The sequence below is a fragment of the Alosa sapidissima genome, chromosome 10 (genome assembly GCF_018492685.1).
Source record: "Alosa sapidissima isolate fAloSap1 chromosome 10, fAloSap1.pri, whole genome shotgun sequence".
Classification (NCBI taxonomy): domain Eukaryota; kingdom Metazoa; phylum Chordata; class Actinopteri; order Clupeiformes; family Clupeidae; genus Alosa; species Alosa sapidissima.
The window spans coordinates 32,015,222-32,040,882 of record NC_055966.1 but is presented as its reverse complement, the minus strand read 5'-3'; the positions used below and the strand labels follow the sequence as shown (position 1 = coordinate 32,040,882).

Sequence of the window (25,661 nt, the reverse complement as noted above, 5' to 3'; positions counted from 1 at the left end):
TACTACATATTAATCGAGGCAGTGACTAATCCCGGGTCAATCTCATGGATACACACCACAGCTCTCCCAAGGGGCCAAGAGTGACACATTCATCTAATTTTTCTCCCACCTGACCCATGAGCTCCTGTTGCTAGCTATAGGAAGTGTTGGAGAGGAAAATACTGAATTGAAACTTAATTGTATTGTTTCCAGGCAATTATTTATTCCTCTTATCACAAGATGAAATATTGTGTTTGATGAGTGTGCAAATTCTCCTTAGTTACCTAAGACAAGTATTCTGGCATCAGTATTGTTTTGAAAAGGGAGAAATGCATGACAGGTGTCAGTGAGTTGCCATCCGGCCTTCTGTAGGGATTTTGGTAAGAGCCGCTAGCAAATGTATAGACTACAATTTCACAACTGAAACGTCATCTCATTAAATTGCATAGCGCTGTTTCATTGTGTGCAAAAGCTTTCAAGCTGCCTGCAAAGACTATAACAATCATCATTATTTTGAAAAGACCATAATAAACATGAGAGATGAAATTCAGTAACTGAAAGCTGGGAATGATCATTTGTCTGCGTTTGTTGAATGTGTCAGACCACTCCGAGGTTAAAAATACACTAAGGTGAGAATATCTCAGACGCTGGTCATAATCGGGGGTCTTGCTCTGAGACAGAGCTGTCAGCGCTTTTGCAGGACAGACAAGGTGCTGAGGGATGACACTGTGCTGATGTGCCCATGAGGTCCTGACATCATCTAGGTACCCCACAGCCACCAGTGCAGCAGAGTGAGACGTGTTGGGCATAGCTGTGCCAAGAATTCACAGTGGCCCTGGAGTCTGGATAAAGGATAGTCATGTCTTCACATTTGAAAGCAGGCAAGGTGTCCTCTACAGAATGAATAGTTTCATGTAAAGGATTCTGGTCGTGCGGCATGTGTCATCAATCACCCTGTTATCTTCGTTTTGTTTGTACAGGGAGATTTAGTGTATTGTTGTATTGTTGGTAATGGCCTTGAGTAACTGCAGAATTATCTCTACTCAAATATCTAAATGTTTGCCTTTAACCTTGAGTTGAGAAAAGGTTTTAGCTTTTATATAAAAACAAACACACTGAGGAAGGAAGAGTAGAAGCAGGAATATGATTTGAAATAATTCTCAGTATCAATTCTCAATTTTCAATTCTCAGTAGGTTTCTCAGTATCAACAAGGAGCTCAGTTACTTAATGACTTTTGCTCGTTAACAAAAGTAGATAACAAACAATCAAATCAATGGATGATGTTTCAATTACTTAATACAGAATATCATCTGTGCCTTTGGGAGTTTTTGAGATTGAGGGGGAGAAAAATCCTCCGCAGCCGCTGTGATGGGGAGGAATGTGATGAGGCTGACAGGGGATTCCTCCGCAAAATTCCACACAAGGTACAGCTTCAGGTTTCGGAGGTCGCAGCCAACAGCACATCACCTCAGGAACAGATACCTTGCTGCCTGCCAGTAGCGTCGCCAGAGACCATCTCCTCCCCGTAACGGGACACCACCACAACGATATCTGTCGTCGTAAGAGTGTGTGTCTGTGTGTGAGTGTTGGTGTTTGTGTGCGTGTGTGTGTGTTTGCATGTGTGTGTGTCTGGGTGTGTGTGTACGAGTGTTCCTTGATGGATAGAGCGGTGAGAACACCCCACCCCACCGAAACAGATCCTGCTATTGCTTTGGCTGGAACCCTCTGGAAAAAAAAGACATTTCTCTGTCAACAGTACTGTACTGACAAAAAAGCTGAAGTGACTTCTATACACCATTTATATATAATTTCATCAGGATGTGCAATGTTTGGTCATTGGACATTTACCACATTCAGCATATCAATGCAAACCGCTCACTGTTATTCGTCAGGCAACTCAGAATACAGGAAAGTATCTCAAATTCACGAATGTGATAGTTGTTAGTTAGTTTGTTAGTTGTCCCCTTAGGGAAATTCTTTTTCACATTTTCCATACCACTTTTCATCCTTCATGGTCACAAGCACAAGTGATAGTGATAGTTGAACCACTATTACCTGCCATTTAAGGGAAGAGCTGGGAAATTGTAATCGTATTGAAGTGGCCTGTCTATCCCAGGGGAGGGTGCTTAAGGAATTGTGGAGTCAGAAGCTACTATCATTCTAAAGTGACATCAGAGGTGGAGCATGTTACAGGCAATTCCAGCCCATGACATCAGAACAGACTGTCCTCATTTTTCAGCGATGAACATCCCCTAATTCCATGAAGTTTTTTTTTCTCTGGGTGAAAGTTCACTTAAAGAAGATGAAGACATCACAAATAACTAGCCTATGAGATTCATGTAGACCTTAATTTGATCAACAGATGGGTTATTTTTAGTGTATTATAAAACAAGTCACCCTTACTCAATATGGTGTGAATACTCTCTAATCCAAACAAGATACAATATACTTGGGCTTATGATATGAAGCACAAGACTATTGGCTGGCATAAACCCTTGTGTCATAAACACAAGCTGTGTAATAAGAGAAGTCTCTGCTGACACTAATGAATTATATCCTGACTTAAGTCCAAACAGACTTTTCCAATTTTCCCCTGCTTGGATACGGCTATTTATAGTATAAGTGAGTTGGAAAAACAAATTCATTTACCCTAGGCGAGCAGCCTGGCACGGAAGACTCTGACACAGGCAGACGTTTTCGCCATCATAGGGTACATCTGTCTTGAGGGTTATGTATGTCAGCAGGACTTTACTTGAGGCCAGGTGTGTGCATCACATCACACACTGACAGTCCCTTTTAATGGCGCCTCATACTTTTAAGCCTGCTCTCAGTGACATGTGCATGTGCACACGCATTAAAGTGCGTACATGATTCCAGGGTGTGCGTGTGAAACAGGCCCATTGGTGAGACAGGACAAACCTCACTGCATATTGGCGTTCTGATGTTTGCAGGTGAATGTTTTATCTTGTATGGTAGAGGTATGTAGTCTGGTATGTACTGTAGCAAAGACTGCTTCAAGACAACAGACTCTGAAAGCTCATAGACATACATGACAACAGTTTAACCCATTCCAGGGTTCTTGATCCACAAGCCCGTGCACAAGAAAATGACTCGGCTGATTACAACTGCCACTGAGCTCCTGTGACAGCTCTCAATCAGTGATACAATAGTTGTATCTACAGCTCTGGAACAAATTAAGAGACCACTGCAAATGTTTCTGAAAATCAGCATCTCTACATGTATGACAGCCATTTCATTCCAGTGTCTGTTGAATTCCAACATAAGCACACCTCATTCTCCTTAATGAGGTACTGATTAGGTGATTACCTGAACCATGGACGGATTATGAACTTTCGGGCCCCTGGGCCCAGATGTATTAAGGGCCCCCCACTAATTGACACATATGTGGGTGGGGGGATTTGGGGGTCCTCCCCCAGAAAAAAATGAATTTGTTTGATGTGATTTCCTGTATTCTGGTGCATTTTGGGGATGGCCAATACTAAATTCAATCAGATTCATAGCCTACATCCTGATTTGTTGATATTGAGGCAATGATTCCATGCAAAGGCTTGGGCTTCAGGGCCCCCTGACCTCTTGGGCCCCTGGGCCTGGGCCCGGTAGGCCCTTACAGTAATCCATCCCTGACCTGAACCAAATCTTATTTAACAAGGAAAAGTATAAAAACCACTGCTGTGGTCATCACTATCCTCTTGCAATAGGACCAGCTGGATGGCAAGACAGTGCTATAGTACCTCAAAAGTAATTGGAATCAAAAATAACTATTGACCATGCCAAAAGAGTTGAAAAGAAAACTTTTTGTGAGGAAAAGAAGGGTTCAATTCTGGCTTTACTGACAGAAGGATATAGTGAGCGTCAGGTTGCTTCCATCCTTAACATTTCTAAGAGGGTGGTTCATAAGAACAAGGTCAAGCAGCAGACATTGGGGGCAACAAAGCTACAGACTGACAGAGGGCAAAAACGACTCTCCGCTGACCTGGATGACCGTCAACTCATTTGAGTTGACATGTCACTCAACAATTGTATGATCACATCAAGTGACCTACAAAAAGAATGGAGAATGTCCGCTACGCCAACAGATCCCAATAAATAATTCATTTAATGTGAACTAATGAACTTGCTTCATTCAGTATTGCCATTTTCGTCCAGCATCCAACTTTAAAATGTGGATGTGCGTGCTTTATAGTTATCTCTACAAAAAGAATGGAACAGGGCAGCTGGGCTTAAGTGCACGGCGAGAGCGGTTCCAAACAGGCTCCTAGGGGCTGGGCTCAAGCCCTTCATCAATGGGAAACTCAGAAGAGCCAGGCTGAGGTTTGCAAAATACCATAAGGATTTGACCATATAGGACTGGAGTAAGGTCATATGCTCTGATGAGTCCAATGTTCAGCTTTGCTTCACCTGGTCGTCTAATGGTTAGACGGAGACATGGAGAGGCCTACAAGTCTTGTGCCCACTTTGGTGGTGATCTGGGGGTGCTTCAGCAAGACTGGAATCGGGCAGATTCGTCTTTGCGAAGGACTCATGAATCAAACCACATACAAGGTGATCCTGGAAGGAAACTTGCTTTTCTGCTCTGACAATGTTCCCCAAATCTGAGGATTGTTTTTGTCCAGCAGAACAATGTTCCATGCCACACAGCTAAGTCGATGAAGGTGTGGATGAAGGACCAACATATCAAAACTTAAATGGCCAGCCCAATATACAGACCTGAACCTGAATTTGGGTGAAATATTGTCAGTAGCTGAGCTGATAGAATAAAACAAAACTGTTCATTTTACTCTTACTACACATACAACATACTGAGTGGTTTCTTTTTTTCCCCAGAGCCGTAATTTATTATGGACAAAACATCAAAACAGCATGTTTCTCAATAGGAAAAAGATGGCGTTCAGAGAGAGGGACATGGCAGAGCTGAGGCGCGTGCAAGGGGAACTCAAAGTCAAGCTGAAAGAGGCTAAGGAGGACTACAGAAGGAAGGTGGAACAGAAGCTGCAGGAAAACAACTTGAAGGAGACATGGGACTGCATGAAGGTTATCACTGGCCTGAAGAAGAACAGCAGCTCTGTGGAGGGGGACCTGGACAGGGCGAACCAGCTGAACCACTTCTACAGGTTTGACTGCCCTGCTCCAGCTCCAATGGCAGTGCCACAACCCCCTGCTGACAGACACTGCTCCCGTTTGCGTGCCTGCCCTACCCCCACCTCCCAGTCTCCCAGTCCCTCCAGCTCTGCATCCCGGTGACACCCAACGACCTAAGCCACCATCACCTCACGCCCTGCCCCCGCCTGATGCCTCTTTGCCTGTGCCTGTTGAGGTGTCCACGACCCTGGCAGCCTTGACAGGGACATCAGGGAGGTGGTCAGCCCCAGCCCCCACACACCCTCAATACCAGTGCAACACTCACCTCCACCATCACAGGCTATCGTACCCCCACCATCACTGGATATTGCACCCCTCCCCCACATGTCGATCACAAACAATGAGGTGACAACGACTTCAGTCAACAGCCATCAGACACACAGATGCCAGATGCCCCCCCCCCCATCATCACAGCAGATCAAGTAAGAGTTCAACTAAAGAAGGCAGCCGGGCCTGACAGACTGTGTCCAAGGCTACTCAAGGCCTGTGCTGCTGAACTGGGGAAGCCACTGAAGCACATCTTCAACGAGTCTACGCCTCGGACAAGTTCCAACACTGTGGAAGACATCATGTCTCACCCCCGTCCCTAAAAAGCCACACCCTAGTGAGCTTAATGACTACAGGCCTGTCGCTCTAACATCACATGTGATGAAGACAATGGAGCGACTGGTCTTAGGAGGAGGAGAACAGGAGCCTGGTGGAGGACTTTGTGCAATGGTGCAAACTCAATCACCTTCAACTCAACACTTCAAAGACCAAGGAGATGGTGGTGGATTTCTGCAGGTCTAAGCCCACTCTGCTACCAGTCTCCATTGATGGGGTCAATGTGGAGGTGGTAAGCACCTACAAGTATCTGGGTCTCCACCTGGACAATAAACTGGACTGGTCAGCCAACACTGACGCACTCTACAAGAAAGGGCAGAGCAGTCTGTACTTCCTGAGGAGGCTGCGGTCCTTAAATGTGTGCAGCAAGCTCCTCAGGATGTTCTACCAGTCTGTTGTTGCCAGCGTCCTCTTCTATGCAGTGGTATGCTGGGGAGATAGCATAAAGAAAGAAGAAGGATGCTGGGCGACTTGACAGGCTGGTAAGGAAAGCTGGCTCTGTAGTGGGAGCGGAACTGGAGTGCATCACTTCAATTCACCCTGAACAAACTGATCAACATATTGGACAATGAGTGTCATCCACTCCACAGCACTATTGTAAAGCAGAAGAGACTGATCAGCTGGAGATTTCGCTCACTGCCTTGCACAACAGACAGACTGTGGAAGTCATTTGTCCCCAGGGCCATTGAACTGTTCAATGCCTCACTTAAGGGAAGAGGAGAGATAGACTTCTCTGCATAGTCTGTCTGCCTCTCCACATCATGTTTGGGTACTGTCTGTCCACTTTTTACCACTGTCTTACTGCCTCACTGTTTGTGTCCTATATTAGCACATCTCTCTCTCTCTCTCTCTCTCTCTATATATATATATATAGTATAGTTTTTTCTATAGTTTTTTTTATATGACCTTGCCTACTCTCTGATATGTCCATATTTATTTTATGCTGGTCTCTAGACTTTATTCTTGCACTGTTGCACTGTTGGACTTACTCATTTGCACCATCACCATGACACTCACTCACACAGAGCACCTTACCTTACCTTACTATGCACAGAGAATCACAGGCTCAGTCCCTGCCTGTCATTGCAAGCGCCTCTTGATTAATCACCCACTATGTAGATACTGTTTTTAGAATTGTAATAATTTGTATTTTAGTATAGTATATTCTTTATCTTCTACTGTCCTTATTGCTTAGTTGTGTTTTTTATATTATACAGTATACTCAGTATGCTACTGAGACCTTGAATTTCCCCTTGGGGATCAATAAAGTATCTATCTATCTATCTATCTATCTATCTATCTGTTTTCTTGGATTTCTGATGAAAAGTTTACCTGTTTACCATAAGTTTTACATAATTTCCCTGAGAGAATGGCGACATCTTGTGACAGCACTATGTCTGGCCAGAGAGCACATTGGGATGGATAAATGATGCACCTGCCTGTCTTCCAATGCAGAATAGTCACATGTAGCCAAAATTAAATGAACAACGAAATTCATTTTATTCAAATGATAATAATGACAAAGTAAATTTGTTTTAAAATATTAATTTCTTAAGAAATACTACCGATTTGATGCTGTTTAACTTGTTTATACACTTTAACTTGTTTTTACACTTTATGCATTGTCTACACGGTATTCATAATATTGCCAGCTCCATTCAAATAAAGCCTATAGCTAGTCCACAAATGCTAACGTTGTTTGTGCCACATTTATAGCACACTACTAACAATGATAAGCATAGCATACTATTCATAATTCCCTTTTAATTGCAAACAGAAAATATCTAGCTAGCATCATGTTATTACATGCTTCTATTGCCAAAGGAATGAAGGTTGTTCATATCAACTAGCCATAGCTATCTGAGTGGCATCATGTGCTTCATGAATTATTGAAGACTTCAAGACTCTTGACACAAAGGCAAAGACCACTCTTCATATTCTATCACAGTCCAAATCACAGTCAGTACAGCCTATGTCAAAGTGCCCTCTCACATTTGATAAATGGTCAGTAGAGGGAACCAGATAACTCAGCAATCTTCTCTAGCTTTAATTGTTTTTGTTTGTCCTCATGATTTCCTTTTAAACGTTTCTTATATTAAAAAGGAGCAATCAATTATCAACAATGACAAGCCAGCTGGAACCTGCCATTCTCTCCCCTCTGGTGCGCGCTCACTCAGACGCATTCCCAATTAAAATGAGTAGCAAAACGTTCAAATTATACCTAATGGAGACTGAGAGGACCCAACAAGTAACATCCTTATGTAAGATGCTGTTGGTGCAGTTTGACATTGTAAACGTTCTCTAAGAATAGTGAAAAGCAGTTAGCAGTAAAGCTACTCTGGCCAAATTGTGGTGCCCCTCTCTCCCTTGGTGCCCTACGCACAGTGCGTGATGCGCGTGGTGGTAGCGGCGGCACAGGACACTTTGTTCCAGGTGCGTTTACTATTGCCCATTGACAACTTGACAAGGCCGACGAGGCTATGATTGAAATTCGGGACTGGAGCTGTCCCTAACGGAACAAATAAAAATCACTCCAAATACGGGATGTCCCGACAATTCCTTAGTATCACGAGACTCGGTGCTCTGCAACAGAATTTAGCGCAGGCTTTTATCCCCAATACGAATTACATATGGGATACCGGTAGCCTCTCGTTTCACCAGCCTCTTTTCCTAAGCAATCTGTAAAATAATATGAAATTACTACAGGACACAATGAGTTAATATGTCTAAATCATAGCCTACTGTTGGAGGATGAGGAAGCAGGAAGTAGTGTACCGATTGCCTCGCGATCTCCCGCCCGCTGTTGACTCGGGCGGTACCGCACAGGTCTTCTTTTGGGCGATGGCGGGGAGGGACATCTGCTAATCGGACTTTTAAATGGGTGGTGCTTTAGGATGCCGAGCTGACTGTACGAGTCTTTTTCTTAAAAACACGATTGTGTATCAACAGATGTGTCAAAGACACTGCGTCGGTGGGTAAGGACTGGAACAGCCACACTTACTGATAGTAAGGTAAGAATATCAGTGTTCACCACCTTGTATGCCCATGAGTAGAATGAAAGCAACAGCCTGTGATTGCCAGAGAAATGAGGTTCGGGTAGGCTGGGTGTAGCCTAATACAAAAATAGGCTAGAAGTGGGACAGTCACAGCAACCTAGGAGTCTGAGGAGGCCGTTTTCATACCTGTCTATCCTTATGAACTATGGCGACTTCTACTTTTTTTTAAAAAAAGTTATTACTACTGCGTAACCACTCCATCGGGAGGTTGGAACCCGGCTTTGAGAGGCTATTAAGAATGTATCTTGCCTACATTAGGTTCTCATATCTTGGATAATAATTGGTGACTTTCTCGTATCCGGGATAATGATAAGTGCGTGACTTATTTAAGGCTACCTGAAAGAAAAGGCTGTACTTTTGAGTTTTGGTAATATGCGTCTCTTACTAGTGTGATAATCATCATTTTTCTCTGGAAACTCTCTGCCTCTTAGGCCTATGTGCGAATACACTAGGGACTGTCAAATTGCTTTAACTGTCAACTGCTTTACGAGTGGGAACGGATGGGAACTATGCTAGAGATCCGAAATCAAAGGGAAGGCTGAGCACATCTAAATTGTAATATTTTTTTTTAGTGGCTGAATTAACATCAACCACAAAATTATTGAGGAGCTGCTCCACAACTCCTGCTTTCATCCAGTAATAAATATGGTATTAAAGTATGTAGGCAAACCCACCATGCCCCTCCCAATAAGTTGGTGATGTTGAAATGGCACATTATGATATTTTCCCTTTAGTTTACCTCAACAAACAGAAGCTATATGCAGCCTTTTAAAGAATGACAGTGCAGAAAGAATTGTGGAATTGTGCACATTGTGATAAGTTTGTTGTGGGGAGGCACAGGGACAGAGGCAATGTGGAAATACAACTGCAATGTTAACATACTGATTTCTGCTGTAAATATTTCAGCTATCCAAACAACACACATTGAAGCCTACAGAAGCTTTTAAGAGCAGCAGCTTTCTAGCATTTAGCTCACTATTATGTTGTGTTTTATCCTTGTGGCTGTTCCAATTGGCCCTTCATCATGTCAATCTGAGGATAGGCTATTGAAAGGGCGATACTGATAGGATCTGCTGGTGTCTTGCTAAAGATTGTTACCCCCTGCTCTCAGCTTTTCTGGTTGAACTGGTCCAACACGGTTCATTAACACTAAACCCATACACAGGACTTCAAGACTGTAAACACACACACACACACATCCTCCAGGACTTAAACACAGGATAAAACACTCACATCAAACCCATTATTGTTGGAAATCAAGAGTGATGCTGAATAATTTAATAAGCATTACATTACATTTTCTTTTTTTCTGGAAAACATTGATGATTGTTTGTTTGCTTTTGTCTGTCTTTAAATTAAAGACAGTGTTTTAAAATGGCCCGAGACCGATCATTGACATGCCAAGCAGGAATTACACAACTGACTTAAGATGGTAGTATAGGTTTACTTAAAATGTCAACTTTGAGTAGTTTGGTTTTGTGTCAAGTCAGTGAAGCATCTTTTTGACACAGTGTCGTTCATTCCCAAAATTCAAGTAAATGTACACAAGCCAAGTTATACAAGTTGTCCCCTTATCATGGGCGGATTATGAAATTTCGGGCCCCTGGGCCCAGATGTATTAAGGGCCCCCCACTTATTGTTGTATATGTGGGAGGGGGGGTTTGGGGGTCCTCCCCCAGAAAATGTTTAATTTGTTTGATGTGATTTCCTGTATTCTGGTGCATTTTGGGGATGGCCAATACTAAATTCAATCAGATTCATAGCCTACATCCTGATTTGTTGATATTGAGGCAATGATTCCATGCAAAGGTTTGGGCTTCAGGGCCCCCTGACCCCTTGGGCCCCTGGGCCTGGGCCCTGTAGGCCCGTGCAGTAATCCATCCCTGCCCCTTATTGTATGCAATGTTGTATTTTTGGACTTGTTACTGAGTGCACCTTGCTTCCACCTATCAGTTGTCCCATTTGGAATGCAAAAACTTTGAAGCTCGATATATCTCAAAAGGCCAAGTAAGGTCATGGAAGATATTGTGAATAGAGACATCTCAATCACCAGCATAATGAAGGTCATGTTTGTGCTGTTGATCGTGCCTGAAAATTCCCTGTCTGCGCAGCAACGCACAGGTCAAGCATGCAAAAAATCACTGCGAATTCCAAGCTGACTCGTCAAATAAAATGACGGTCTAATCATTCTGTCAGCTTTCATTCACACGCTGTACATTCATCTGATGTCTATAATCCCGTTGTAAGGAACACACATACACAAATGTTTTTCCACAAGTGGAACACTGTGCTCACAGCATATCTGATTGTGAATTCGTCACACGTGCATTGTTTGTCCTGATGATCTCAGCTCTGCTAGGAGTGATATGCCACTTCGCTCATAAGAGACTTACAGGGCTGCTTTCTCTGTAAAATCACACTCTCTATATGAAAAGCAGAGCCCACTCTGTTTCCATCTGACTATTTCAGATATTCTCTGAGCACAATTGAAGAGAACAGGCTTGTGTTTGGGGCTACTTCTTTTGGATGTATCAGTGTGAGGCAAGATGGCATTTTTAAAGGGCCAAAATATAATGAGTGAAAGGACAGTGTTCACTTTAAATCTGCCGTAAGTTTGTTCCGTAAGTTTTCATTACAACTTGCTGGGTCCCTATGCAGTCTGTTCATCTGTTTTGCACCATGGACAGACTATGCTAGGCTTATGGAGGCCAAACAAACCACCGCACAGAGGAGACACACCACTTCATGGGATCCATGGGATCCTACTACAGTTACTGCTATTATCTGGTGATGCTCAACTAAATCCAGGGCTTGTCTGATCATAATTTAACTCTGATGGCAAGGGCACTAACAAAAAAAAACATGTTAAAAAACATGACACTACATCACTACTAAACATGTATTTTCTCTGCCTAAACTGGGACGCAAGCTGCATGAAATGAACAATGTGAACTGGGATAATAAACTATCCTCTGAAAATTTGGAGCACGGAGATTAATTAGGTACAAGATAAGTTTCCTGTAAAAGTTAATAAACGGCATTATTAAAGCCAACTCCTGTTTGAGTGAAACCACTGTTTACCATTTGCTGTGTAGTGCTGTCATGGTGAGCTAGTGAGTCTCAGTGGCCCAGTCCATCCACTCACCCAACCCAATCTCCTCTCGTCCACAGGGCCATGGAGGGTCACTCTCAGGAGTCTGCCTGGGTGGTGGGGTAAACGGGCAGCAGGTTCCCAAGCCTCTCCTTCACCATGGCAGGCAGCGCCTCTGCACCAGCCACCATCTTCTGCAAGCTGTGTCTCAGCCACCACCCGGAGGGAGATGCCAGCACATTGCACGCCTGTGGGTGTGTTTTCTGCACTCAGGTCAGTACTAGGGTACGGTGGCCAGGTTATAATCATTTGGGGAATTTAGGGACATGATTTGCGTATTTGTTATAGGAAGGTTTGGTTGCTTCGATTGATAGAATATCTTATCATATCTGATGAATTCCTATATTACGTATCAATGATATTGTGTCTCCTAGTGACTGAGAATATTTTATGGCTTTTATTGAAACACTGGAACGTTTCAGTTCAAATTAAGGGTGATCGCCAGATTTTGGAGAGAGTGTTGTTTATGAGTCACAAGCAGGTGTTTATCTACACAAGGGCTTTCGGTTGCTAACGGTAAGGACACTCACACAGACTGACTGTAAACAACACACAATGGCTTCTCAGTGTTGCCTGAGAACACCTTCCTTGTTTTCCCGTTACCTCTTGTAAGCGCAGCCAAACAAGTTTTGGTCAATACAGGGAGTGAGTTTATGCCAGCAGATTTAACCACATTCTTCACGGTTACTTAAGCATTATTTATGTGGTTACTACTAGAGAAACGTTACTGTTAAAATTATTCGTTGTGGAACTGAGATCAGTTTGGTGTGGAGAGTACAAAAACTGTGACTTGAACCATGTTTTGTTCTTTTCATGGTGATTTCAAGCAACACATTATTTAACTTTATCATTGAAACTGATTTCTAGTAGGCAGCCTTAGATTTGTTTTTATTTTATACACAAAGGTTATAGGTGACCCGTATGACCTTAAGGATTTGTGCAGAGCAGCACACAATTCAGTGAATATCTACTGTGCATAAATTATACATGTAACACATATAAAATGCAGAGGATCACCATCGCTTTGTTACAGCTGTTCAGCATGTGTGCCAAAACAGGTCAGTTTTAACCAACAGAGCAATTGACACACATCCATACAGTATCTTATCGTGTATTCCATCCCACATCCATACAGTATCTTATCGTGTATTCCGTCACACATCCATACAGTATGTTATCGTGTATTCCCTCACACATCCCTTCAGTATGTTATCGTGTATTCCGTCACACATCCATACAGTATCTTATCGTGTATTCCGTCACACATCCATACAGTATGTTATCTTGTATTCCGTCACACATCCATACAGTATCTTATCGTGTATTCCGTCACACATCCATACAGTATGTTATCGTGTATTCCGTCACTCACCACCTCTGCCTGGTGTGTGGTGGTGATTCTGGTGCATTATGGCTGCTGTGCATCCCCCTGGTGGATGCTACACATTGGTGGTGGTTAGTGAGGTTCCTTCACTGCAAAGCACTTTGGGTGCCTTAAAAAGTGCTATAGGAATGCCATGTGTTGTTGTTGTGTTGTTGTTGCTGTTGTTGTTGTTGATTTTATTCAGTCATGCTGTCCCTGTCTTTGTCCCGCTGTCCCAGTGTCTGCAGCAGTATGTGAGCCTGTGTGTCCGTGAGGGTGGGGGTTCCCTGGTCACCTGCCCTGACCCTTCCTGTCAGGCCGCGCAGGGACTCTCCGACTCCGAGGTACCACGGCAACCATCATGGCTGATTAACATGCAAATAGGGAGATTGTGACTGGAGATGTCCCCTTTTTCTCACACACACACACACACACACACACACACACACACACACACACACACACACACACATGCATACACACACACATGCAGAGCTTGCTGGATTATTGTAATGTTATTGTTAATTCTTCGAATTTAGGATAAAATTGTTATGCTAAATACCATGACCCCACTGTTGTTTTGTTGTTTAAATGTAAAGTCCCTTTGCATGTGTAAAGTCCTTTTTGCAGTGGCCAATGCAGAACATGAAGAGGCAAAAATGAAAGTCACAATCCCCTTGCATAAGTTGGATTAGTGAATGTGCTAAAGTAAAACCACACGGCTGCAAATCAGACTATTTAGTCTCTTCTGGCGCCTAAACCTCACTTAGTGATTCAGAAGCTAATTTTCTCATAAGCCTCTCCTCAGACCTTTGTACTCTAGCCAACGTGCCCCAGTCTCCTGAGAAATCAATATTTCAACAAGCCTTCTTTTGGTCTGACAACCCAGGGAAACAATGATGTGAAGACAGCCTTGTTGAGAATGAATATCTATCTATCTATCTATCTATCTAATTGTCGGTATTTCTTTGTGTTTTCCCCTTGAGGTTGCCTGCTACGTGTCTGAGGAGCAGTTGGAGTTGTACAAGCGGCTGAAGTTTGAGAGAGGTACTGTGTGGTGTCTTGTCTGATCTGCTGCTAGCTCATGTGACTTGAGGGTTACCTGAGGTCTACCTGCCATCTGCTGACATTAACACCCATAAGTTCCCCTCAGGGTTAACTGTCTGAAACAGAGAGAAATGTTGCTCATCCAGCATTCTTTGTTTTTTTTTTGTTACCCTGATTGGTAGCTTAACCTGAAACAGCTCTGTAAAGCTTTTGTTTTGAAGTCTCACATTTTTTACACTCTTTTTCTATGCATATTATAGTGACATAATACTGTTCCCCCAACATTGTGAGGAACATAACACCTTTGTGCAAATTCCAAAGGAAAGCAACAGTCCAGGAATCAAAATAAAGTTCATGAACGAAGCCCTTTCAGGCACAGCAGGCCAGACAAAGAGCTCATTTAAACTGGAAGAAGGAAGTCTCTTGTCTGTCCTTCACATGCTTGCCTGGTAGATGCCAACTTCTCAGTATGCCTGATCTCATCTGAGCTTGCTAGCCAAGAGAGCTGCAGAGTCTGGTTAGTACTGCAAAGAGGACATGGCATCTCTGCTTTGCATACCTGTGGACCGTATATCAGGTTATGATTTTGTTTCCCTTGCCCCCAGTAGAGGGGCAGAGGCTATTTTCATCGGTTCCTTTTCGTCAGTCAATGTGTGTGTGTGTGTGTGTGTGTGTGTGTGTGTGTCCACTTACTTAACACAGCGGCCACCATGTCTCAACTGACTGCTCATGTTTTCTTACTGTTGTGTTTTTCCCCCTTTCCTCAGAGGTGCAGCTGGATCCCAGTAAGGCCTGGTGCCCAGTGATACACTGCCAGGCTGTGTGCTGTGTCGTGCCCGGTGTAGAGGGCACACCATCACCTGTGCCGGTTCCCTGCCCGGCCTGCCACACCATCTTCTGCTTCGACTGCAAACAGCCCTGGCTGGAGGGGCATGTGTGTTCCAGTAGCCAGCCACTCACATCCGAGGGAGACAGGTGTGTGTGTCTGTGTGTGTGTCTGTGTGTGTGTGTGTGTGTGTGTGTGTGTGTGTGTGTGTGTGTGTGTGTGTGTGTGTCTGTGTGTGTGTGTGTGTGTGGGGGGGGGGTGTTTGTGTGTGTGTGTGTGTGGGTGTGTGTGGGTGTGTGTGTGCGAGAACAGGACAGCTCTTTCTGTTGCAAGTTGAATGACTTTGTAGTCAGCAAGTCAAATTGTCAGTCAGTGAATCACATAAAAATGCAATTTAGAAATGCAATGTCAAATGTCATTGCAATGCAATGTCAAAAAATGCAATTTAGAAATGTTATATCTTGAATGCCTATCGACTACAGCTGTTACCAGTGGAGGCAGATCTCTGATTCTCCTTCATTCTCTGTATGTCCAGTTCTACTGATGCCCCCATTAAACAGTGTCCCATGTGTGGCATCTACATCGAGCGCAACCAGGGCTGCGCCCAGATGCTCTGCAAGAACTGCAATCACACCTTCTGCTGGTACTGCCTCCAGAACTTAGACGTGAGTGCTGCTAAACCCCCCCCCCCCCTTCACTGGAAAAAAACAAATCTGTGACTAGGTTTTTCTGCTGAGGCACCACTACACTTCTATCTTTCATACAGTCATTGCATTCATGCACATGCAATCCTTGTGCAAGGAATGAGGAAATGCAGTGTTTTTGTCTGTGAAATTGACAGTTTTAAGATGAAACATTTTTTTTTTTTTTTTTTTTAAACTGTAATGTTATAATTGTGGTCATACTCATACTTGCCTTACGGTATGCACTCAGGGTGACATCTTCCTGAGGCACTATGACAGAGGCCCTTGCAAATACAAGCTGGGCCACTCACGGGCCTCTGTTATGTGGAACAGAACGCAGGTAAGACTTCGCTTGCCACCCTTAAGGTACAGTATACTCATGCGATTAGCAGATGCATCAATATATACTGCGCAGGTAAGATTTCACTTGCCACCCTTAAGGTATACTCATGCAGTTAGCAGATGCATCAATGCACACTGCGCAGGTAAGACTTTGCTTGCCACCCTTAAGGTATACTAATGCAATTAGCAGATGCATCAATACACACTGGCCCACAACATGGTGAGGGTAATGCACGTTTGTATTAGAGAGCGTTTTCATAAGAGGCTTATGACTCAGGGACGGACAGGGACAAACATGACTTGATGAACTTCATAGGCATATGCCAGTGCTGAAGTTTGCAATTATGATTGATAAGTCCATGTGGTTTTACACCCATTTCTCAAGACCCTTAACTGACAGGAATACCTGGCTGTGAGTGATATCTTAGAAGTGCAAGATGTGCTAGTACATAAGCTTCCATTATTAATGGGTTCTTCCCATTATTTTGTAATGACAATTTATGGACTCCTGACAAGATTGGGTATGAATGGAAGGGCATCTCCTTTTAATTCATCGGTAATCTTTTAGCAATTCTGCTTATGAAGTACATTTCTTTGGAAAGTCTTTGTTAAATTCCTTCTGGTAAATCAGAGTGCATGCACACTTCTCACTATAGTAAGCACATACGCATAGCTGTAATGAAGATTGGAGGCCTTCAGCACCCCCTGGTGTACTGAAATGGACTTGCAGAGTAATTACCATAGATCTTCAGAAGTTCTAGGAGCACTCTTTCAAGAAAGCTGATATATGCAGCAGGCTTCTGAAACTTTAGCAGCAATTATTAACTCTGTGTAAATGGACTCTTTGGCTATTGAATTTGGACTGAGCAGGAGTATATATGAATGACAGTAAGAAAGAGAGAGAGAGAGAGAGAAAGAGGGGATTCTCTCATCCTGTCCTCATCTCTTGTCTGTTTCCCAGGTGGTGGCAGTGCTCGTGGGCGCCAGTATCACCATGTTGCTGACCTTTCCTTTCCTGCTGTTGGCCTCCCCGTGCATCTTGTGTTGCATCTTCAAACCCTGTCACAGAAAGAAGCGGACAAAGAAGATGAAAAAGAATGGAAAAAGCGTCCCCTCTGACCAGTAGCCTGTTCACACACACACACACCAGTAGCCTGTTCACACACACACATATGCACACACACACCAGTAGCCTAGTCTGTACATATATGCACACACACACATATATGCACACACACACACACACACACACCAGTAGCCTAGTCTGTACACACACACACACACACACACACACACATATATGCACACACACACACACACACACCAGTAGCCTAGTCTGTACACACACACACACACACACACACACACATATATGCACACACACACATATATGCACACACACACACACACACCAGTAGCCTAGTCTGTACACACACACACACACACACATATATGCACACACACACATATATGCACACACACACACACACACCAGTAGCCTAGTCTGTACACACACACACACACACACACACACATATATGCACACACACACACACACACCAGTAGCCTAGCCCTAGTCTATTCACACACACATATATGCACACACACACACACACCAATAGCCTAGTCTGTTCACACACACACACACACACACCAATAGCCTAGTCTGTTCACACACACACACACACACACACACCAGTAGCCTAGTCTGTTCACACACACCAATAGCCTAGTCTGTTCACACACACACACACCAATAGCCTAGTCTGTTCACACACACACATATATGCACACACACACACACACACCAATAGCCTAGTCTGTTCACACACACACACACACACACACACCAATAGCCTAGTCTGTTCACACACACACACACACACACACCAATAGCCTAGTCTGTTCACACACACACATATATGCACACACACACACACCAATAGCCAGTCTTGTTAAAGGTACACAAGTGCCTCGCTCAGCAGTGCTTGGTGTTTGGTGGTCAGGATTTTTGTGTTGCCTTTCATTGATTTATGCAAAATGTGTGTTGTTATAAGATAAACAACCACATCTTTGGACCATAAACATTTAAATAGTTCCTTGAAACAATGTGAAGTGTAGCGGTACTGTGATGCAGGGGGGAAATGCATAAACAGTGCATGTATTGTTGTGGAGGGACATGCCAGGATATCATTTTAGAGTTGCAGTAGGCAGCATTGCAGAGTAAGTGCACTATATATGCTGTTAAAGCAGCGGTAAATAAGAGAGATTGAAGAGGCACATGCCAAGAATTACTGGCAAAGCTGCAGTGTCTGGCATTTACACATATTTTACAAGTTGTCAGGTAACTTAAAGAGGTGTTTTATGCTATTTGTTTAATGCGAAAAATATTAAAAGCTGATTGTATCTTTAAATGTTTCCACTTGTTCCAGACCAAAGGTTATGCTGGTGGTGTGTATGTGTATGACTGACTGCATATGTAAATTTGTGTTCATATGTTCACATGAGTGGGTTATTTTTACATTTTGTTGATATTTCTGCCCCTGATATTTTGTCATATTAATTAAAACCATGAACATGAATGTGTGTGTTTGTGTCAGCACTCCATGTTATTGAGCAGACGAAATCACTTCTAAAGCCTGCTGCAAGTCAGGTGCTGTGGACAGAAGTAAGATAGTATAATTAATAATAAACAGCAAACTTGGCAACCTTTGGAATCGGAATCATAGAATATAGTTGATATATTGAGGAAGAGGTGCCTATGAACTAGGATAGGCTACCTAATGCGTCCTTAAGAGACATCTGCTGGTCACCTTCAGTATCAGTAGGCTATAGCCTATGCAACGGAAACGATTTCTTTAAAGAAAACTTCAGAAAAACGTTATTGCAATGTCTACAGAGTATTTTCGAGGTAACTACAATGCTTTATCACAAAATATGTTCATATGCGTGAGATATTGTCACCCAAAATGAGTCCGGACAACTAGAAAATTGCATTTAGCAGCTGAGTGCGTTTGAACATATTTTCTGAAAATGCTGTCAGTAACACGTAGGGTTGTTTGTCTACTTCGTAACATTGGTCATTTTTGCTAAACTCCCAGCAAACCTAGTCTGCAGACCACTCAATTTGACTTATTACGACGTTTTCGCGCAAGTTTATTTGTCACTCGCTAACTACATGCACAGCATGCTGTTTGTGACACGCAGGAAAGCACAGGTCAGCCTTGCTAGCTAGGGCTGTGTGGATTTGTATGGCTCTGCATTTGTGTCCATATAGCCATATCACAAGTTATTGAAAACATTAGTAGGTAAGGCCTAGCCAAGGCCTACCTTGTCACAACAGTTAATGGTCTAAATGCTGTAAACACACAAGGCACTTTAGCAGTTTAAAATGATGGTTCGTCAAATGTTTCGTTTATTTCACAGATATTTCAAAGATTCCATATTGGCCCAGCGCTGGTGCCAAGGACGTGTTGTGTTTTAAGCACTACAATGCTGGGGAAGTAAGTAAGCCCATTTTAGAACTTCTTGTCTGTTCTAGACAAGTCCAAGTCCAGCATTTCCGTGCCCCCTAGTGGTATGACCTCAAACACAACCACATCATTAACCAGATTATGTCATATTGAAATTTATCAGTCAGCACCTCTCTTCTCTCTTAATTGAAACAAAATACTCTCAAACAAATGTTCCTATTGACATGTGCAGTTTTATAAATCACACTAAACTTTGCAAATAGAGTAGGCTACATTAATGCTCGACAAAATATCTTGTAATACTAACGTATTGTTATGTATAGGCTACTGAAAGGCTACCTCTTTTAACAGGTGTTGCATGGAAGAACGATGGAGGACTGGCTAAGGTTCTCTGTATGCTACTGGCATTCCTTCTGTGGAACTGGTAAGATTCTTTAGTTTATTAAGTTAATTTCTGGTCTTGAGGTGAACCCTTGCTTAGTTGTTTATCAGTGATGTTTAATCTGCATGGCAGGTGCTGATCCTTTTGGATTCCCCACGCTCCATCGACCTTGGAATGAGGGAGGCAGCGCAATGGAAACGGCAAAGAGAAGACTCCATGCTGCCTTTGAATTCTTCACTAAACTTGGTGTAAGAGATCTGTGCATGGGCTGTTTGTTTGAGACACGTAACACACTGCAGTGGTGGATGTGTATGTGATGCACTAATTAACGGATTGTAGTCTAGATTCAGTATATCACATTTGAGCCACAAAGAGCCACATTGATTTTTCATTTTCTTTCTCTTTCAAGGTGAAGTATTACACATTCCATGACAGGTATGCCATTAGCAATCTTGCTGTGCTCTGTGAACCTAATGCACATGCTCTGTGCTACATTCTAAAATGAATGTACATGTTTTATTCAGCTCTGTGTCAATTGAGCACAACCTTACTGTTTGCCCTCCGATCCTAGAATTGAACAACATATGCACCCGAGTCCTTTTTTTACCTTTCCTTTTTAACCTTAGTGTAGGGTAGGGTAGGGTAAATGATGCTGGATGACGTTCTGTTAGTATCTATATATGTTTGTGTTTCTTTGCAGATGTTTTTGTCCATAGCAACTTCATTGTATTTGAACCAAAGACCATACTGTACAAAATGCACCAGAGAGGTAGCTCACTCCTCTGTTCAGTGCTTGCTAAGAAACTCCACACAGTGTTTTGTTATTGTTCAGGGAACAGGCTTTGCTTGTTTCCAGTTCACAGAGTCAGGACTGTGTATGAAGACCAGGTTTTTTACAATGTTCTCAGAGAATGCAGAGCTAGTAGATCGTGAGATGATATTCGCTGAATGTTACAAAAAAGTATTACGTGTTAGAAATCACTTAGCATCGCTTACCCACCCTTTAGCTGGAGAATTTTGAACATTCTAACAACAGATTCCATTCCACAACAATTCAGGGTTCTAAACTTTCATGTTGAATTTGATGAACCCAGAGACGTATAAAGGTACCTTTACACCAAAGATCCTTGATTACTAGCTCCGCTTTAATCCTCTCTGTTTATACGGCTCTGGATGAAGCCAGATATTCTTTAGAATGTTCATATTCCAACATTGTCGTCACACTAGTACCTAATAAAGAAAGGTTAGCCTACTCTTTCTCTTAACCCTTAAAGGTGTACCGTCACACCGGTGTGATGGGAATGTTGGAAAATGAACGTTCTAAAGAATATCTGGCTTCATTGAATTCAACATGGAATTTTAGAACATTCAATTGTTGCAGAACGGAATCTTATGTTAGAATGTTGAAAAAAACACACCTTTAAGGGTTAATCTTCCTCTGTCAGAGACATGGCCCCAGAGGGGTCCACTCTGGAGGAGTCCAACTGTAACCTGGACGAGATGACCGACCTGGCCCTGGTACTCCAGAAGCAGACAGGGGTCAAAGTGCTGTGGGTCACCTGCAACCTGTTTGCCCATCCCAGGTCAGTTTAAGCATGGACAACACTGTTCTGTTCTGTAAAAGTGTTCTGTGTCAGCCTTACTCTGCATGTGGTTTGATTGCTTTAATGATTGGGATGGTTTAAGTGCAATCAGGTTGTCTGCACAATAGTCTTTCATATAGCTGCACATTCCACATAGTAGTTATTGTCCATAAAACAGTTTAAAGGTGCCATGTGTAATGTCCGCCAAAAAATCAATTCATACTCCACATTACATAAAAGATGGGGGCAGTATACCTCCAGAAAGTGAGTTGGTCTACCCTAGAGTAACAACCGAGAAAAGTGTATTGCAGTTTGGCTGGCGGTTATGTTGCCCACATACCGCCTCCCATGGCCGAAACTGGTATTATGACACCTGTTGGGCTGTGGCTAGTAATTTAGCATGCTAATTCAGGTTGATATCTCTGCAGCATTATACCTTGTCATTTTTTTATGACATCATCGCTCTTATTTCTTCTCATTCTTTTGATGCGTGTAGCTCATTTTTTGGATATTTTTACCTCAATTCTTACACATGGCACCTTTAAAGGAAAATCAAAGAAAGTGAGTTATGCAAAGTATCAAATATGTTCCTGAACAGGTACATGAATGGTGCATCCACGAATCCAGACAGTCATGTGCTGGCCTACGCTGGGGCCCAGGTGAAGAAAGGACTGGATGTGGCCAAGAAATTAGGCGCTGAAAACTTTGGTTAGATTTCTCATTATGTTGGCTTGCTAAAAGGACAAAGAGTACTACACAGCCCTTTATGACACTTGATTTCTCACTCAGTGTTCTGGGGAGGCAGAGAGGGCTTCCTCTCAATATACAACACTGATGTGGCTGCTGAGTTGAAACATATGGCAAACTTTTTCAAAATGGCAGTTGGTAAGTTTCAGAGTTTATAGAAATGTTTAGTATCTGTCAGAATCCCTTCTGCTATGAAGCTCTGTACAATATAAGCACGTTGCATTTTTTTCTCAGCGTACAAGGAAAAGATTGGCCTGAAGTGCCAGTTCCTCATTGAGCCAAAGCCGAAGGAGCCATGCAAGCACCAGTATGATTACGGTGGGATACTGTTCCTAATCAATCCTAAAATGAACGAAGAAACATTCATATTGTTACTGGTTTAATTTTATAGCTACAGTGTTGGTCAAATAAATTTTCAATATGGACAACTTTATTTTGCCTTTTGCTATATAGCTCAATACAAACAATATCCACAATGGTTTAAAAAAACTGTATATTTGTAGAATGTGTACATTTCAAACTGTCATGTCATCCCTCTTGAATGAATCCCCTGATATGATGTTTATTACACAGACGCTATGAGTGTTATTGGTTTCCTGAAACATTATGGCCTGGATCAACATTTCAAGCTCAACATCGAACCTAACCACACCACTCTCGCTGGCCATTCCTATGAACACGACATTGTCATGGCCTCTGTGTAAGATTACTCCACCATTTTCACCTCAAAGGACACTACTGATCTGACACGACCCGTTTGTGCTCCTCGAGTCAGTTATCACCATGTCTGCCAGAAGGCTGAAAAGGACTTAGTGAGTTAAACAAGGAAAGATGGAAACTAAAGGGGGTGAAAGTCTTTCAATAATAATAATAATAATAATAATAATAATAATACATATTTGGTCAAATAATAAGGTACATCAACCTGCATTTCTACATTTGAGACTAGAGATCCTTGAGGCCTAATTGTAAATGGCCTGCTTTCCGTTAAACATACACATCTTTGAAAACCTGTGGCCCCTGTTTTCAGGTTTGGAATGCTGGGGTCTGTAGACTCCAACACTGGATCACCTGATCTCGGCTGGGACACTGACCAGTTCCCCATGGACATCAGGAACACCACCATAGTGATGAAGGTCAGAAAGGCAATACAGTTATATTGCAGGTTTTGAATTGCATGTTTGCGTACTTATGTTAGAATATAGAATAATTAAAATGGAATATAGAATGGAATAAAATTACCTTTTTAATGTAAACCCCTACCCCTACTTTTATATAGTGCCTTCAAGATACCCCTTTGTTAAGTGACCTTGGGTATCTTGAAAGACACTATATAAAAGGTATTTTCATTATTATTAAACGTCATCCTTGGGTCATCCTGTATGCAGTAGCATTATTTTCTGTTCTAGCTGTTAAGTCAGTGCGGTTACATGCATCCAAACAATCAGATTTCACTCTGATTAAATTCTTTACTCCAACTAAAAATGTCATATAACCTGAGTTCTCAGATTGAACTCCAATTTTATAAAATCAGAAAAGATAACCTGGAGAAGCCTATTTGATTTCACTCCGATTAAATTTGTCATGTAACCAAATATGTTCTATGGAACCTTATTGTTGTGGAATGTTGTTAGAATGTTCAAACTTGTTCTACTTGTTCACTTAGCATGTAAACTGGAGTATTCCAAATTCAGATAATACTCCGATTTACTCTGATTGTTTTGCACATGTTATTGCACATGTTATTGCACATGTAATTGCACATGTAATTGCACTGCGTGAAATAAATGTAGTCGCTGACCCCTCATGCCCTGATTCCTTTAGACCGTGATTGAACAGGGTGGTCTGCAGCCAGGGGGCTTGAACTTTGATGCCAAAGTTCGGCGTGAGTCCACAGACCTGGAGGACCTGTTCATAGCCCATATTGCAGCCATGGATGCTTTTGCAAGAGGCTTAAGAAATGCTGTTCGGATTATTGAAGAAGGAGTTATTGATGGCATGCTCAAGGTGCAATTACACACAAATTGTTTTTGTATAGTTTTAAAATGTGCATACTGCTTTCTGTATTAACATTTAATGTGTATGGCAGTGTGTTTAAGTTTAGTAATATAGCTGTTAATTGTTATCAACTTAACTAAACTGTGTGTGTTCCTTGGAATTTGAGCAGGAGCGTTACCTGAGTTTCAAGGAGGGTATTGGACAGAAAGTGGACGAGGGTAAGACCTCACTGGAAGAACTTGAGGTACGATCCGAGAGGGTGGGATTACAATAACAACCCAGTTTGTTCATGAGTCATGAATGCATTCATTTAATTTTCCCAATGTAGTTTCATCCAGTAATGTTCTGACCCATTTTCTGTTTTTTTTTTTTTTTAAATGTGGTCACACATTTAACATGCAATAAGTGCTTATTCAGAAGCTTTTTGTATATTCTGTAATCACTCTCTACCTGTTTTGGTGTTTGTTTTACAGGAATTCATTAAGCAAAATGGAGAACCAAAGGTCACATCAGGAAAGCAGGAGAAATGTGAATCTGTTTTTAACCATTACCTGTGATTGAATGAGGAATTACATTTTTTCTAATCTGGGTCAAATTTAGTTGATTGAAGCCTAGTTGTAGTTGTGCTTTGTGGTAGTTGTGCTTTAGACTTTGAACTAGTTTCATGATGTTTTCTAGTCTGTTTATGTATGCTATTACCCTACTTACAATCTCGCACTGCAGAGAGCAGGATTTCACAAAATGGCTAGAGAATTCAAATTTCACTTTTATTGCCAGTTGTTTGTTAGTGTGTATGACTATTGCATTGAAGAATGAATCACTGGTGCCTGAAGACACTTGAAACTGACTAATGGTAGAGGAAAGATAAAAAAAAAATCTGTACACCTCCTCTTTAATCGGACCCCACCCCCATATTCACATATGATAGATCAAATGAAATGTCAAAACTAAAACTAAAATGTCAAAAAAAAATCTACAATGGTATAGAAAAACACTTCATGTTTAATGCTCTTGTTTTGAACATTTTATCATGATTTCGACTATTGATGTGAGCATTTCCTTGTCTGTTTGTCCGAAAATATAATAAAACTGAAATCACAGGTTGAAGACACCTCTACAGTGACATCACATCATACTACTCTTCCCTCATTCAGTGCTCCAACCAGCTGTCTAGGATTGGCCAATGGCCAGATAGCGTGAGCTCTGCTCACCGAGAAAGGTATTACGATTGGTAGAATTCGAGTTGCGAGGGCGGGACAGGCGCGCC

The 25,661-nt window shown here is 42.3% G+C and overlaps 2 protein-coding genes across 2 annotated transcripts; both read left to right on the top strand.

Annotated features, from left to right (window-relative positions):
* Window positions 1–8,513: 8,513 nt before the first annotated feature.
* Window positions 8,514–17,477, top strand: rnf144b (ring finger protein 144B). The gene is made up of 9 exons (XM_042106229.1): window positions 8,514–8,754; window positions 11,971–12,163; window positions 13,553–13,657; window positions 14,300–14,360; window positions 15,128–15,335; window positions 15,722–15,851; window positions 16,120–16,209; window positions 17,173–17,381; window positions 17,460–17,477. Exons 2-8 carry the CDS (start codon window positions 12,050–12,052, stop codon window positions 17,335–17,337), a joined length of 873 nt encoding a protein of 290 aa, XP_041962163.1. The 5' UTR covers window positions 8,514–8,754; window positions 11,971–12,049; the 3' UTR covers window positions 17,338–17,381; window positions 17,460–17,477.
* Window positions 17,478–18,872: 1,395 nt separating this feature from the next.
* LOC121720213 (xylose isomerase-like) lies at window positions 18,873–25,524 on the top strand. Its single transcript, XM_042106185.1, has 14 exons — window positions 18,873–19,122; window positions 19,638–19,714; window positions 20,036–20,108; window positions 20,199–20,314; window positions 20,476–20,501; window positions 21,512–21,649; window positions 22,248–22,357; window positions 22,439–22,534; window positions 22,631–22,714; window positions 22,970–23,096; window positions 23,427–23,532; window positions 24,221–24,403; window positions 24,564–24,638; window positions 24,868–25,524. Exons 1-14 carry the CDS (start codon window positions 19,101–19,103, stop codon window positions 24,949–24,951), a joined length of 1,317 nt encoding a protein of 438 aa, XP_041962119.1. The 5' UTR covers window positions 18,873–19,100; the 3' UTR covers window positions 24,952–25,524.
* The last annotated feature ends 137 nt before the right edge of the window (window positions 25,525–25,661 follow it).

Excerpts from the sequence above, each read along its gene's own strand:
- rnf144b (XM_042106229.1), top strand. The coding sequence starts at position 12,050 with ATGGCAGGCAGCGCCTCTGCACCAGCCACCATCTTCTGCAAGCTGTGT. Across the intron at positions 12,164-13,552 it reads GGTGTGTTTTCTGCACTCAG|TGTCTGCAGCAGTATGTGAG; the intron begins GTCAGTACTAGG and ends CCGCTGTCCCAG. Across the intron at positions 15,852-16,119 it reads ACTGCCTCCAGAACTTAGAC|GGTGACATCTTCCTGAGGCA; the intron begins GTGAGTGCTGCT and ends GTATGCACTCAG.
- LOC121720213 (XM_042106185.1), top strand. The coding sequence starts at position 19,101 with ATGTCTACAGAGTATTTTCGAG. Across the intron at positions 20,109-20,198 it reads GCATTCCTTCTGTGGAACTG|GTGCTGATCCTTTTGGATTC; the intron begins GTAAGATTCTTT and ends TCTGCATGGCAG. Across the intron at positions 22,535-22,630 it reads CTTTTTCAAAATGGCAGTTG|CGTACAAGGAAAAGATTGGC; the intron begins GTAAGTTTCAGA and ends TTTTTTTCTCAG.